This window comes from Metopolophium dirhodum, chromosome 4, assembly GCF_019925205.1.
Source record: "Metopolophium dirhodum isolate CAU chromosome 4, ASM1992520v1, whole genome shotgun sequence".
Classification (NCBI taxonomy): Eukaryota; Metazoa; Arthropoda; class Insecta; order Hemiptera; family Aphididae; genus Metopolophium; species Metopolophium dirhodum.
In genome coordinates this window covers 10,370,688-10,388,722 of record NC_083563.1, presented here as the reverse complement: position 1 = coordinate 10,388,722, position 18,035 = coordinate 10,370,688, and the positions used below count along the sequence as shown (strand labels likewise).

Here is an 18,035-nt window from a genome sequence, read left to right as displayed (position 1 = left end):
CGATTTATATACGTGCGAAATTCGTTATCACAGTGGTTTTTTTCCTTAACATTCAACTATAATATACATAATATTAACGCGTGTAAGTATACTACGCGCGCGCGGACCGATGATATCATTATTTTATCAAATATTTATGATATTAATATTGTGCAACCTCTATTTTTCCATTGTATCTGCATACCTATAACTTATTCAACATAAAGATAGTGCGTACCTTACCTTATTATATTCACACATAATAATATGTGTGTATTCCCTTGAACGTGACTATAGGATTTATAGGGCCAGCGGGACGCTTTTAGCGTTCGAAAAGTGAATTCGAGTTCGAATGCTTGACACACATAGTAACGAAAACCACAACAATAAACGAGATCCTACCGAGAGAAGTATTACCGGGCCCGGCATAGAGACAAAAGCGATTATTGTATGGATATGTCTAGGGAGTCTCGAAATTAAGTCAAGGTCTCTATAGTGGAATTTATTGCTGCGAATTTCGTTGCCACCCGGTAGCTCATGCGTGTATATAATATATTATTGTATAATATAATATATTTATACATGTACGTTGGCGACGGCGGCGGTCTGATATGTAAAAAAAAGCATTAAGATGGACAAAAAAAACACACACACATTATACCGAGCGTTAGGAATTCATTAGCGGCGAGATAGAAAGGGTCCGAAAGAAATCCTTGGTCTTAATTGTGTATAAAAGCGTCTGTGGATATAATATATGGAAACCGGCGCGTAATTAGAATAGACGAAAATTGTATTTTAATAATAATAGTTGATAATAATAATAACAACCGCGGTAGCCCCGGAAGAATGAAAAAGTGTTTAGAGAGAAGGCCATTAGTTATTCATGGCTGACACGCGGGGCTGAATCATGCGTTATTAAAAAAAAAAAAAGAACCCGAACCCGAACCCGAAAGAAAGAGAGGTAAAGAAATAATATCGTATTGCTTAACGACGAAATATTCTTTACATATATATGCTTCAAACCCATTCTGTTTCTCATTAAAATATCATTAGACCGAACGAGTGTGTGCCTTTCGATTCTCTCCCCACCTCCCCTCAAACTTTGGAACCCCGCTAATGACACACACACGACTCTGTGCATGATTATTAATCTTCCCCACTCTTATAAACTATATAAGTAAAAGTCTATAATGCTGTAATGGTCATTTGTTGCGGTTTTATTTTTTGCCTCTATAATAATAATATATACTATTACCTAGGTATATAACTTCAAAAATATGATTCCGATAACTGTTTATGAAAATAAATATTCAATAGGTATCTAATAGATATAAAAAAGTTCAAACTAAACAGTTGAAGATATTTTAATTTAACAAAATTCCATTGGTATTAATACCTATTAAATAATTATTTTGTGTTTGTGTTGAATATGATAACGCGTAGGTACGTAGGTACATGATTTAATGGGTGAAACATACTATATGATGACGTCAACAAATTTGATTCATCTCGTGAATACCGGATGACTGTTACCTGTATACGAATGACTCAAATAGTAACCGAAATATTATGTACGAGACAGAACCAAATCATTTAATCGGTCCATCATAATATATACGGTATAAGTTGTAGGAATATTATAATATTTTATTCTGCGAAACTGTCGTTCACCTTGTTTTCTCGTCTGCATAGTTTCTCTTTAAAATAGTGTGTGAAATCTGGTCTGCGTGTATATTATAACACTCAATAATATAGTGCATAATCTTATATATTTTTTTATTTCTTTAATATTATAATTTTATGTTTCATTTCTTTTTTTTCTTTTTTTAGACACTTCAGACCGATTGATGCACCTCGAACACAAATTCTACTGTCGAGATGGTGAGTTTTGAAATTCTATTTTATCATTTTTCATACACGAACATATATATGTCATACCTACATAACATCACATAACAATACATGACGTAGAATGTATACCGTGCAGTGTTGCTTAGTTCCCTCCTTTTTATTTTTTCATTTCGCCAAACATAATTATGTTTGTGTTCTTGTGTCGGCGGTGACCTTGGCATTTTTATTACCGTTGCGGTCGAAAAATATCGACGATATTTTTACGGCTATTAGGCCTCATCTTAGAATATACTGCTTCTAAAACGTGTTTGCTCGAAGTAAAAATGATAGGTCTCGGGTGCAGAAAACTGGCGCCAACGCACCACCACCACCACTTCCACCACACCGGTCACCTCCACCCTGCGGGCGACTACCTGTAAAACGTTGGCCCAGGTTAGTGTATTGTGTCTAGATATAATATAATATTGTATTTTATTATATGTACATACTATATGGTATAATATACGTTGGTGTATGCATTGTGGAAGAATATTATTATATGAGTGTTTGGTGCCGATTTTTTTTCTTTTTTTTTTTTACCGGAGAATCGGTACAAGTAAAAGGATTAACTCCGTGGGAAACACGGCACAGATTAATGAGAGTCTATTAGAGGTCTATGGAACAAAAAAAAAAAAAAAAATAATGAAATAATGAAGTAGTAGCATCGTGTATTGTTTTCGACTGGACCGCAGACGACGAATCGTGATAGACGACCGAATGATATTTGACAATGGAATTTGGCATTGTAATACGGAATTAAAAATATAAAACAAAACCAAAAATTGAAACATTTTTAGGCTTCGAATTTTACGCTCATTATTAGCAATAAACGGTTTTGTATTATAATGTTATAATATGTTACTTTCACTCTCTGTTTCAATAATTTGGTTCAATAAAAACGATATATTTTCTACTCTCGTTAAGAATCCGTGGTCGATATTTTTGTTGTCTTTCGAAATTTTAACAATCGGTCATTTCTAGTCCCCCAAACCTCTAAAACATACCTATATTTATGTTGATCTAATTAGATTATCGTGATCTTCTGTATAAGACAAATTGCGTTATTAAACCGAAACCGTCCAGCATTGAGCACGAGTTAATGGTTTCGGTATGTCACGAACTTCTCGGGAGGTGGTAGTTCGTTTGCTTTCTTTCCGGCTTCCCCGTATTAATGTAATGAACCGAAACGTGAATACTAGTGATTTTATTGTACTCGGTTAATTTAAATCACCCAAAATGCATATTACGAAATATCACAATGAAACGAATATGATCGGACTACCTCTATACATAGGTATGTAAATCAAAAAATTAGAAAATTAGTGTTTTTGTTATGTATCAATATAAATCCAATAAGATAAAAATGTAAAATGACTTGCACTACTGTTGAAATAACTGAAACCTGAACAACTGACTCGTTCTCATTAATCATGTCTTATACAGACAAGCGTAAATCTAATTTAATTTTAAATTACTTCTTTTTATATGGATATAAAGTTCTATGCGATTTTATTCCTAGTAATAAATGTGTATGTAGTATAATGTACATAAAAACGCGTAAATGCACACGTTGTTTTTTATTCCGAATAAGATTACGATTCAGATAGTGTAGTTTTTTTTTCACGCAGAAATTCAATACCATCGGAAACGAGTAAGTACCTATACTAGGCACCTACATGAATGTTGCTCTTGATTATCAGTTATGCAAATTTATAGTATATTGCGTGTAACAGCGAAAGCATAATTAATGTTATGAAGCTGGTGGGAGTAGTTAGAGTTGTATTCGTGAATAAAAAACTTATTTCGTTTTTAATGTCTTTCTTTGGGTCGGAAATAAAAAAATATGGAAAGGAAGCGATGATAAATTATTATAATAATACGCAGGTGTACGGGAAATATAATAATTAACAGGTACTATATTATGTAAAAAAAAATCGTTACTGGACCACATCGAACAAAAACAGTTTCTCAACCGGACTAGGAAATTCTTCAATAAATTCTTGTAAACGGGCAATTCTTTCTTTTTTTTCCTCCCTGCAACAATATAATTCCCATTCATGTATGCGCATTTTGTTGACAATTTCCTACACGTTCTTGCAGTCTGGTCACGTTTTTTTACACAACTGCATTAAAGCCTGTGCCCCCCAGACTGGTCCTAGACGGGTATTTTATTTTCCCTACCTTATTTTGTAGTTTTATACACTCATCTTCAATCCGAGCACACCGATTCAAAGAACTATTGCACGTGCTGCAACTGCTATTGTAAAACAGACAATTTCGTTGATGTCGAGTTGCACATATCGGTTGAAAAACGCGATAGTACATGTGTATATTTTATAGTTCATGATCTGAACAACGTGTAATTAAATAAAAAATAGTTATGTAAATAAACGGAAAACATAAAAAAATAAATAATCAAAAACGCGTATATTGTTACAATACTAATGTAAATCAGTTGTTTGCGTTGTTAAGAATTGTATAATTTAAAATACTTGAGGTATTTATCTTGCACGAGTCCCGGTAGAATTTTTTATCGAGTAAATCGTTAAAAGACAGCTATAGTACTAATACTGGCTAAGAATTTGGAATACATATTTCGATGGGCGTTAGATAAACAGTAGGCACACAATTGTAATAATATTTAAGATTATGTAAGTAATTAAAAATTATAATAAATGTAGGTATTATATTATATTAGTTATTACTTTATCGTAGTAATAATTAAGCAAACACAATAATATTTTTTTTAACGATTTACTTGATAAAATACTACCGGCTCGCGGAAGATAAATAACTTAAGTATTTTAAATTATTCAATTCCTAACTGCTACACAAACAACTGATTTACATTAATACTGTTATACGATACACGTGGTTTTTTATGTTTTCCGTTTATTCACATGATAACTATTCTTTATGTAATTACCTACATTAGTAATAACTTATTGCTACCTATAATTACTCCAATATACCCTATTTATATTAGTATAACTGATGTATATTTAATAATACATATATTATATATACGATATGAATATTTTATGATAAACGGGTAACCTGCAAATGGTATGTCAAAAATGTCTTTCTGTAGTTATGACAATGTACAATATCTTTTCAGGAACCTTTTCATTGTTTTTGACACGTAATACATGTATTCGTTCATTTTATATGTGAATCCAAACATTAAATTTAATATCAAATAGGCAAACAAATAAGTACACGAATTGTAATAATTTCTATCGATCATTAATTACTAATTATTATAATATTTCTTTTGCAAACAAAATGTAGGTAGGTACTTCTAAAACGTTTGTCAGGCACATATCGCGTATACACTTAATTATAATTACATATCTACTACATTAGTTATCGGTCGCGAGCGCAGCGCTATCAAATTTTGGTGTGGGGGTTTTTTTATAAAGGTTTTTTAAATACATTTTTTTTATTCGTTTCCATACCAACAAACAAGTTTAACCAAGTACTTACCTATGTTGAGAAAAATGTTTCTGCTCTATCTGAAACAACATTTTAATCGTGTCTAATAATATAATATATTATGATATATTGGAATCGGTCCCGAACAAAATTTGTTCCGCCACAATAATACGTTCCCTAACATATTATTTTATAATACTACATAATGAAATAGTTTCGATGAAAAAAATGTTATCAAAATATAATACCTATGTCGTTGCATCGGTTTGTTGCACGGGACTTAAAAAATACAAGTTGGTGGATTGTCGACGCGGCGGATTGTCGTCGGCGTCGTCTTCGGCAGCGTTTCCACACGTATGCGCTTTCACCTGGATAATATCGTCTGCGACGATTGCGCGCGCGCCGACTGTAATGAATATAATTCGCGCCGCATCAATCATAACGCACGCGCGTTCAAAAATCCAACAAGGGCGGCGGCGCATCGGCGGCGAACCCAATAATAGCTCCTCGTCCATTTCCATATTAACGAAACGACCCGCGGCTAACCCCTCATGCGAAAATATATCGCTTCAATTTCCTTTTCGTTTTTCCTCCTTTACAATCTATATATATTTATATATTATACGTGTTTGTGTGTGTGTGTGTGTATTATTATGTCAGTGCGTGTGTGCGTATTTGGCTCCTAAATATATCAAAGTCGGTTTTTTCACCTTAAATCTATTAGATTGTTGCCGCCCCGCGTATAGGTTTCGTATTTCTCTTTTTTTTCGGGTCTGTTTTATATTTATTATTAAAACGCTCGCCCCAGACCCAATGGACGTTTATAAAACGCTTTCGGTTAGCTATAGGAAAGTATAGTACCGCAGATACTTTATACGTCTGTAACGGGACACGAGCTGCCATATTTTTATTATTCGTGCCGAGAAAATCGCTCGATTATATTAAAGGTATTTCGAGTTGTTTGTTTTTTTTATTTTCAGGTATATTTTTCTCATTTTATATACGACGTCGCGTCCATCGATTAAAACATTGTTTCAAATTAACTTCGGTACATCTTTACCGTTTATTATTTTATCTATTCACTAGCTAACCAGTTTATTGTTAATGCGGAATGTTTCAATTTGTTGGTAAATTACGTTATTGCATACAATAACTATGGTATTAAAATATTTTACATAATATATGCAGTATGCACATTACACATAGACATAATAATTTGCCTATTGGCATTGAAATTACACTAATTACAAAATGTATTATATAATTATAATAATATATTACCCATATTAAACGTTAATTTTTATTACAAATTAAAACAATTTCTTTGTTTAATAAAGATGCACCCAGTATTTTACTCTTTTTTACTCTAAAACTAACTTATACACGACCTTAATAAATAATTGCAAACTTCCGTTTAATGTCAAATAAAAATAATGTATAATTCCATATGCAATTCACGCATGAGTCATGGCACACTTTTTATAGGAAAAATACATTTTGTAAGATTTTAAATGCGTTTAAGAGGAACAGAATTAAATAATGACGTGTTATTGTGCCGTAACTCTTAAAACATATTTTTATTTTATTATAATATAAATTAACGGTTTGAAATAAAGTAAATTTAAAAATAGTAGCTTCTGTTTGAATCTATATTTCTTTATTTTTTTTTACTTCAGACTAGTTAGATAAAAGTATTAAACTATAATATTAACTATAATAATGACATCACGAATAAAATAATAATCTATTTTTCTTTCTTTAATAACTCAACATTGCATTCGTTTTAAACATGTAGGTAGGTACTCATAATTTCATGACACCCAAAAACTTTTTCTCTTTATTATCATTTCCTGCAGCGTAGTTGAAAATATCGAATTCCTTTTGATGGCGGCTAGTAGGTATACCTTTAATATAATTTCGATACCCTTTAACCTAATCCTATTAATTTTTTTTTAATTGAATTTTTATTATAAATCCTTCACCCCCGTACCGGATATAAATGAGCTTATGAAAACCCTTAAAAAAAATACCCCGTCTGACATATTCATTTGCCAATCATAATACTGACGCGTATTGTATTATCCACCTACTGACAGGTAGGGTTTCATTTATATGACAGCGTTTGCAACGTGTCTATTTTTTTATTTCTATGCCTTGCAATGCAGTAGTACCTATGGTGGGAGGATTATACTGGAAGGTATAATGTTCATTCTAATCTAGCGAATTTATACAGGGTGTAATGATGCGCAGTTAAGTTTTTATGCCTTCCCTCCAGCAAAAATACCTAAATTTAACGATACTAATTAATGTTTGTCTCGGTTATATGATGTGCTTGCTTGGGAAGTGTAATCTTACGTGAGTAGCATACCTGCACACACTATGCTAAACGTTTTGAATAATGATTTAAAAAAAAATACCCAAATAAATAGTGTAAATATTAAGCGCATAATGTGATGGTAAGAAACAAACTTATATGTATATGGTTGAAAAGAGGAACGTGAGACTCCTGCGTCGGCCACCGACTAATTGCCGAATGTGCGCCGAGGTACAAGCTAACGATCTCGTTTGATTGATGTTGCTGCACATTTCAATGTCCTTGCCGGTCTATGTGTGTATACATTATTATCATTATTATTATTATTATTATTATTATTATTATTATATATACGTACGAATAATATTCGGTCTCGGAAGAAAGAAAAACGCCGCAGTAAGAATGAACTGGGCGACCTCTGAAAATCGAATAACGTATACGCAAGAGCTAAAAACTACACGGCGCCCGTGTGTGTATCATTTTATTAGAAAACAGTCAGGATTTGTAGTGCATACAGCCGGCGGGTCGGAATAGAAACGCCCCGGAGCGACTCCGGAACAGAAAATTTAATAATAAAAATAAGTCAAACACGGTGCAGAAATTGTATTCGGGAGGAGTTCTGGGAATTCTGTTTGTTTTTACTACCACCCCCGCCCGAGGCCTTTGCCTTTGTGTAAACACCAATATCGTCAATGCCTTTGCCGCTGTATGTGCTTATTCGACGGTGAAAAACGCGGAAAAAATTGTCGAGGAAAAAAAAAACACGTACCGAGTTTTTTACAGGTCACTGCGATTACACGGGTTTTCTCTATCGCTCTATCCGTATTTTTCACTTGGAATTTCTCGAACCGTAAAGCTTGCGTTAAAAAACACCTACGCGCGCTTTCGTGTCGGAAGAGCACACCCCCGTGTCCGGTGACGAATCTGCCGTCGTCGCGTAATCGACCAAGACGCGGCCGATTAAACGAACCGTTGCCTGTGACAATGTATTGAATTACCTCACATGGGAAATAATAATCCGTCTTTCCAACTAATGATGATATCACAAACGAATCGAATGCGCGCGGTCGAGCCGAAAAGTGTAACTATACAATATAATACATTTTCACTTGCGTCATTTTAACCCATCCGCAATGGCATAAAAATCAGGAATTACAATTTCAATTAGAATTACCCACGTCGATGATGATTGTAAGTAATACGAATAGGTGCTAGTTCTAGGACAAACAATAGGTTTACCTAAAATTTTATTAAATTGCATATAAAGTAAGCGACCATTCTGTGTATCTAAAGGTAAAATATGTACAATATATTAATTGTGTAAATATTTTATATACCTACTATTGAACCTATTAAAACTCTATAAATGCGCGTTTGGTTTTATTACTAAGAATTAGGATCAGTGTGTTATTATTGTTATAAAAAATATACGTTTGTCCTTTGTTTGACAGTTTCAAATGTTGTTAATTCAATACTATGATGAAAAAAAGAAATAGTAGAAAAGAAATAAGACGATGTTATCTGGGTTGTATTTTTTTTTCCTGGATTATATATAAATACGAATACATGTTTGAGTTATTCATTCTTTTTTCGTCAAAATTGTCAGGTGTTCGCGAATCCAATACCCACGAGTATTTTGTCGTCATATATACATAACCAAACACATACCCATGGATAAAACCGGCAATTTCTCTTTTGGAAACTGATCATCCATACGGGATTTTTTATGAAAAAAAATCTATTGCAAACAATAACCGTAGAAAAAATTAACACTACCTTTGCGTGGTATAAAAATAAAACCGTGAGAACTCGTTTTTTTACTAAAAAAACAACCCCAAAATATATTCCTTAGTTGAGTAAAAAAAATATAATATATACGCGTATATAGGTACCGTTGAATTAATAATAATAATAAAAAAATATTTCTAACCTGAATTAAACGATTCCCCCTTTAAAAAAAAATCTGTACACTATTTAAGTAGGGACATTTTTTCGTGGGAATTACTGTTTTTTTGCGTAATACTGGATATTTTTTATACTTTAAAAACACGCCACCTTTTTTTCTGTTTCTAAGGGAGATTGACCCCCTGCCGCATACTGTATAGGTAGGTACGAAAATAACTTGGTTTTAGGGTTAAAAAGATAAGTGGTTCCGGATTTTTTTTTTGTCAAGTCCCCTAATTTTTTTTTTATAAAATCCAAAAAATAGGAAGGACTGTTCGCGGTGGTATTTCGCAAAACAGGAAAATATAAAATATCATTAAATACATTCAAGATCAGCTGTTTGTCATTATTAATGCGTGAGACTATTTTTTTTATCCTTACATAGATTTTTTCGTTTTTCTTGTATCTGTCTATATATCCGTATACTATTATAAATTATAATCATTTATCCATTGATAGACATTCAATGGAAAACTACCATACATTATAATGTATACCTATTACAGTGTTGTGGTGTGATTAATTTTATCGTTAGTTTACTAATAAGAATTAAGCTAAAAAAAACGGTTAACGGATATTAATATGTAGGTATGTTATATGTTATACTATATATAGGTACCTATAATAAATTTATAATAAAAATTGTTTCAAAAATAAAAAATAACTTTTATACAAACGCTAACGGAAATTGTATATACCCCAACGCCATTTGTTCGATTCTGTTAATACAAAAAATTACCAATGATAGACGGTACCCTATTAACATAATGTGTAACCCTTCCCGTCTAAAACAGCCATTTTATTCGATCCCTATTTTTTTGTATACGATATAGAGACCCTGTGTATAAAAAACATGCAAGACCAATCGGGTTAACCGTTTTAGTATAAAATGTATTCGATGTATTCGATGTGTATAATTTATTTTCCGTTAAACATTCAACAATCGATTTTTTTTTTAATAACGTTTTTTACCCCCTTTTCTTAAACCTACTTATCTTTCGCGGTAAACCAGGTTATGCTCACGTAACATTTCTTAGGTTTCATTCTACCGTTTACACATTGTATAATATATATCTGCGCCAATGTATCTTTAATGTCAGACACACATGTCATGCCGATTGTGATTGCTCTGCGTACACTGTTAGTGCGTGCGTGTGTGTGTGCGTGTTATGTGGGGGGTAGTATGATTTTTACCATGCACAAAAAAAAATATTATGCGGAAAAAAATAATGCAGCTGTGTTGGTTTAGAAAGAATACATTCGATATTGCGTGCATATAAAAAAGACCAGTAGGTATAGCTCGGCACAATGGGTCCATCCAAAAAACGCATATTATATCCGTGTAGAACTTGAATATAAAAAAAAAATCCTGCGTGTAAATCAAGACAGCGTTTTTCACGATTATAATAGCAAGATAGCACGGGTGCATGCTTATGAACTATCATGATGTACATTGTAAGAAAAAAATCAAAACAAAATGCGTAATCGTGACAATAAATTATTAGGTAGGTATATAATTCTTACAATCCAGTGTAGGTACGTGATGTGAAAAAAAAATAATTAACAATAATTTTTACTAAATGGTATTTACGCGATATGGTAATATGCGTCATTTATTTAAAATATTGTTACGTTTTATAGTTTCAATAATAAATAGGTACCTATACCTAGGTACCTCTATGTAATAGTATTATTACTGAAATAATTTTCAATCATTTAATTAGATAAAAAAAATATATTAAGGTTGTTTTTTATTTATCATACGCGTGCGCGTATAATATATCTTATGAAATACGTCATACTGTTTTGCCAGTCTAATTATTATTTCTATCTATGTTCCTATTACGTGTTCATTATTTTACACTCATTAACTTATTAGTAAATTTAAGTAAAACGAAAATAATGTGTTTGCAATTTTCGATCAATATGTATTAGCGAGGAATTATATGAATGTGATATGTGTGATACCTACATCTTGTGTTGTGCACAAGGATTACGCAATAAAACCCGTGTTGTCAAAACAACGCCCAGGAAAAATAGTGGCCTAACTATTCGAATAATCATAATAATAGTACTTATAATGTTAATATTATTCATAATGAAGCCCATGCATATAAGTTGATCAGCGAAGCAATTAAGAAAGCGTCGTGCCGTCGTCACACGAACAATCGGTACTTATTGCAAAAACTCGTACTCTTTGTCCCATGGTTAGGAACTATGAATATAAAAACATATTAAGAACACAAAAATTACTTAAACTTTCAATTTTATAGTGTTTTTTTTCTAATTTCAAAATACCTTAACAGTACCAAACCAATAAGTAGCTGGTATATGCCTAGTTTGTGACTCTATATATATATATATATATATATACCTAGCTATACTTCTCTTGCTAATCTCAAATATTTCCTTTGCATTATTGTTGGTAGGTACATAATAAATAATAATATTATTTAACAGTTATTATTATTTTTATTAAAAGGTATCGTGTAAATTATGATTACATAATAACTAAGTATTATATATTTATATTCAATCATTATGTATTCTTAATGTATTTTCAATTTGGTTTTATTTAAAACTTCAAACATTATGTGAAGCGTTAGACTGGTATTTTAATAGAATTAAACTCAGAAAAGCTACGGTCAAAGAGAAAAAAAACATATGACATCCCCCCCTCTTTTACTCCTAGATTCTCACAATATGTACTCGTAAGTAAATTGGGGGAGGACACGAAGAATATATATATATATATATTCAATCATCGGACGGGTTTTTTAACATACCCCTTTTTCCAATTCACTGGCCTTTGTATCCACGCTATCTGCCCTTTGCCATGTCTCTTCTTATCTCGTATTATTGTTCCTCACTGACCTTTTGAAATTCCTATTTTCCATCTTTACTCCCTCGGCTGCTTTAGATTATTGAGGGAACACTGAACACACAAGCACGAATTCATCGTTTTCGCTCTCTGCCTGACGTTTGGTCGCCGAATTATTTCTATTTACATTTCAATCGGATTTAGTTCAAATTATGTGACTGGTTTTCTTAAACACATATATATATATATATATATATATATATATATAGTTGACCTCAGCCCTTTGAAAAAACGTCAAAGGCTGTGTACGGAATTCTGAGTGATTTTTTTTATCATTTCGAAATCGAACAAAACAAAAGAAATAAATTCACTTCCTATTATTTATTTACCCTGTACTCGCCAACAGCTGTTAAGGCCAAGTGGTTGTTTTTTATCCTTTTTTTTAGCTAGAAAATAAACTCCTACTTGGGTAAATGGGTGCGAAATTGAAAGGCACTTAAAGTAAAACTCTAAAGAAACGTGCGAAAGGGTCCGGCCAAAATTCGATTACGGTGGACAATATAAAAAAAACCTATAAGTCTGTGTATAGAACGCATTTTAGGGTTGGTCAATGGCATTTAAATTACGTTTTTTAAGCGAAAGATTGAATTATTTTCGTCTTAACGTTGAAAAGTTCACTTAACACGAATTTGTTGACTCCATCTGGGAACTTAATTTCGTTCATATAATACTATACTTTCCAACTTTTACCTAATAAAACGTAGAGGTAACAGAAATGATTTGAATAAACTTATCAACGACTTTATTTTTTGAATCACCATTTTGTTTTTTTTTCATTGAACTACATAAACCAATCAGGTAACGAATTACCATATATATTCAACCCTTAAAATCACCCCTTTTTGCATAACGGTTTTTATAGGCTGGTTTCGCAAAGGGATACCATTGTGGCATTGTGTACTTTTAAAAAATCCGTTACGAGAAATATGTTGTTGAATTAATGAACCTCCCTTTAATTTTCACTTCCTCCTTAGCATTCTAACACCCCGGGATCTTAAGTTTATAATACATAATTTTTTTTTATAAATACATTTTTCGATGACAAAAAAAGGGTGTGCATTTCGACACAAGCACGTGACGCAGGTGGTAAAACCAACCGTTTTTTTACCCTTTTTAACGCAGGTATATGAAAATGAATAAAAGAGCTGAATAAATAGCTCGAGCCAATAGGGTGCTTTTTTCACCCCTTATGAATAGAAAAACAACTACTGCGCATTAAATCCAGCATGTTAAAAAGAGAGTAACGTTACACGTACCATAGTATAAACAATTTCGCTATTCATTGATTGAAAATACTGCAAAAGGGTTTTACTGCTGGCACAAGCTATATGTCGGCATGCGTTACTTACACTCAACCCTTCTATTAAATATACAGGTAATAATAAAAAGGGAAATTTTGTCACGTGACACGGGCATAATAAAATATAAAAGCTAAACGCGACTCGCGAGCTACCATTTTGTTATTCAACATCCTTTTTAATAATAATTTATTTATGCGCATAAATAATAACGAAATAAATTGTGTTCCGAGTAGATACCTATTATGTTGAAAACTTAACAACAATTATTATTATTCAAGTAAAAATAAAATTACATTTTATTGCAAAAATAAAAACGCTGAATTATTTATAACTATAGTTGAATTTTACAAATTAGTTATGCACACTTAAACACACCTGCTGTATAGAAAAGAACGGTCTAAGTAATCGAGAGCTAGAATAAAAAGAAAAAAAAACAATGAAAATATCTTGGATTGCATGGGGTATACAAGAGGTGGCCTTGTAAATGTAGACATTGCAAGGATATCGGTAGTATAATTTTTTTTTTATATATATTAAGGGACTATTGCATTTCAACAGCAGGTGTTACGAATCTCTGATTTATATGTGCAGACATGCGAAAAGCGCATAAAAAAACAAACGAGTATGCGAGGGTGGCACATCTTGTAATACGATGAAAACATGCCATCATAAACTCGTGCTTGTGTATCATTCACCCCTTTTTTATATTCGGTCATTTTTTTCGTTTTAGGCCTCTAGTTGTTCAGATTTTCTCCACCGTTTTCAGCCCCTCGACATAACGATGTGTAGTAGTTAAATGGACTGAGCGATAAAACCCAAGTTCAACAAGTATTATTATTCTGTTTGAAAACAATTTTTCGCATATCTGAATAATTATTAGTAAAACAGAAAATATTATTTTTATATTTATTGATAATATCCGCGATTTTTTCGTCAATACTATTATATCCATAACAGATAATTTAAATATTTGTAGTGACTAAATTCTTATGACGCCATTACAGTGTTTTAAAGAAGTTTTTTCGTTAAATAAGTAAGTAGGTACATACTATATAAGCAAGCGTGTGGACATCATAAATAAGCTGTATTTGGCCAAGGGCGAGTGATCATGTTCAAAAGGCGTGAAATGAGTAACGTCGCAATATCGTAACGTTGGGGGTCGATTTATTTTACTTTTTAGTGGTGAAGAATGATTGCTAAAAACGATTTTGGTAGAAACCGGAAGATAACCATAAAAGCTATTTGGTATTTGGTAAGTAAAATAGGTAGGTACAGACATCAAAGGGAGAATCATCTCGAAACGCTACCCATATAAATTCAATTGAAAAATGTTTATTCAAAAATAATCAGCAGGGTGCCAAGAATTTCAAACGTGTAAAGCCGTATTGAATTCAAGTATTGCATGCAGATTTACAGGGTTTCTCAAATTGTGAAATTATTATTGCTACAATTGTATTTTGTTTTTAAATTTTATGTTAAATAATATATGGTCTGACTTTTATTTGTCTAGTTCTCGTATTCGTATTCGCTTCTGTAATTTTAATAACAATCAGGTATAAATCATTATGAATACCGAGTATTCATAATATTATACATCTTTCTCCTTGAATAAAACATTAGGTGTTTTTGAAGTATGAATCACTGGCGTTTGGTACGTGTGTCAAACACCCAAACTGTGTTTCACGTTAAATGTTTTGTGATGGTCTTTACTTTTTTAACCTACATATTGTTCAGCAGGAATTTTGAGATACAATTGAACCCATTGGGAAGGTAGAGAAACTACATTTTAGGCAGGTAATAAAAATCTGTAACGGTGTACATACAAAAAAGCCAACATTTTAACGTGGGTGGGGATAAAATAACGTCGAAATTAGGTTCAAATATATATAATTGAATAGTGTAGTACGTTAAGTGTTGATGAATTGTTCGTTCCGTAAATATCGTTCCTGTAATTCACGTGTTTTAATGTTTATGGCTGTGATATTAATTTAAATAGAAACGATGGAACCATTTATTGAAATCACTAAATATTTTTCTTATCCGAGTAAGTCTTTATACTTTATTATGACTAGTATAACCAAAATAGTAAATATTATTCAATAAAATGCTTACATTTTAGTATTTTGCGTATAAGAATAACAAACAAAAATTTAAAATTTAACTATCTATTGTCAAATAATAATAATGTAAACATAATAACGTTATTGACTCATACAATCGTGTATACCGTTCAATCAATGGCAAGTATCCAATTACACGTTGTTTAGCATAATATTTTTGTTAGGTATGATAACTTTGTGTATTTCAAATTTTTAAATCGCTTATAATTTAAAACTACGATAGTTAGTTTGCTTTCTATGTTACTTTAAAATAAAATATTTAACTTGGAGAAAGTTTTATTCTAAGGAATATAAATTATTCTTTCCTAATACGTTTTATTTTCTTCTATATTACGTGACCAGTCATAGACACGAAGTCGATACTTATTGCTTGTACGATTATGATAACTCTACATTGTTTGTTCCGTATTATATTATGTTGTTTTATTTTATATTTTTGATTGTTGAATTTAATAAGACGTAATATGAACTTGTCCGTGGCTCTCAGAGTTTCTAATTTCCATTTACAAAAATTATATCATTTTACTCATATATATAATAGGTGGTACTTACAATTCTGTTACAAAAAGAGTAATATTATCAACGTTTAATATAATATACTCGGTTTCAAGATGACGGAACTATTATGCACATGTTGGTTCTCAATTTAGGGAATGAAGAACTTTCAACTAATGTCTGAGGTAGGGGAGGAAAGATATTTATTATTAACGGCCTTTAGAGTTTGCCGTTTGGGGTGTTTGGAAGGGGCTGATAACTTATATGCGTGTAGTAGTGGACACCATAATGAAATAGTTAATGGGAAATAATTGAAAAGGGAGTTTTGAAGAGGGAGAAGAGCTATAGTTTTTGTCAACTTACTGAAAAAAAAAACTGAAGTATAAAACATACCAACCTAGTAAGTTATACTGCACCTACCAGTTATTTTTTCCCCCAAAACATTTTACTACGTTCGTACCTATAATTAATTTTATTTGAATGTGTTTCTGTTTTTACACAATATAACAGTTAAATATATTATTATAGTTTGTAAACTTAATACTCGAAAAAATTATATTTTTTTTTTATATAAGAATATACCTATAGTCACGTTTTTTTTCTCCGTAGAAATCATAATAATACAAAAATATCTGCAGGTCAATGTGTATAAGCGTTGGGTACGGTCTTTTGTCAGGTACCGGGGTCTGTTCAAGCTATTTCCAAAGAAATCGGTCTTTCTACCTGTGATACAGACCAAGTGGTCAGCCCAGGATGGCAGGATTAGCATATAATGTATAGATAGTACGCTGTGCACATGTGTCGAAGATTATAATGTGTACAATAATAAAATATACATTTTAAATGTCCGTATCGACCCTGAATCGGCATTTTCAAAACTGCTGGTGGTATTTTGTATGATGTATATTTTCACAATGAATGGGTAGCCTGGTGTTATTGGAAATATATAATGCAAAAATATACACACGCACACACACACACACAATATAATACATCCTTCCAATTTTAATACCCTACTAAATATTATAAGCCACACGCGCGTGGAATATGTATACCAAATATGTCGTGATAATCCGTGTGTTTGAAATATTTTGTTTAATTTACATACTGTTATACCACAGCCTAGTTATGGAAGTAGTGACCAGAATACATAAGATAGGTATTCCGACGTTTTTGGCCAGCAGTGTGGTGAAGGAAGGGGGTATTATTTTAGCCCTTCGTTTTTAACGTATATAGTAGCTATTTTACTTATTTGTTTAGGGTGAACCTTTTGAACCATGCTTAAATTATTAAAATAGTATTCGCCAATACTAAATTTTATATTCTTTTTCGATGGAAATTCAAATTATGTTTTTGTATTTTGGCCTGTTTACTGCTGATGTCTATTTATTTATTCATTTTTGTTTTTTCATAAAAAAAAACTCCCGATTCAAATTATTCTCCCTTGGTGAATGATTCAGACTACAGCTCACTCGTATATGCAAGATTTGCTGACCCCTATATTACAGCCCGCCCCCGAGCCAACATCTGCGATGTATTGGGGAATATAATGAATATACGTGCGGCAAACATTCACAGAGCTGTATTACTATAATGTATTCCATGTACATATATCCAGTTTCGAGACAAAAACTACCCTCATTTTTGGGGATTTTTCGCCTATATGTATATGGATT

The 18,035-nt window shown here is 32.0% G+C and overlaps 1 protein-coding gene across 1 annotated transcript in view; it reads left to right on the top strand.

Annotated features, from left to right (window-relative positions):
- Positions 1-18,035, top strand: part of LOC132942269 (POU domain protein 2-like) — a 42,327-nt gene that overhangs the window by 10,961 nt on the left and 13,331 nt on the right. The window contains exon 2 of the mRNA XM_061010540.1: positions 1,810-1,860. Coding sequence (XP_060866523.1) covers positions 1,810-1,860 — 51 coding nt within the window. The remainder of the gene's footprint in view (positions 1-1,809; positions 1,861-18,035) is intronic.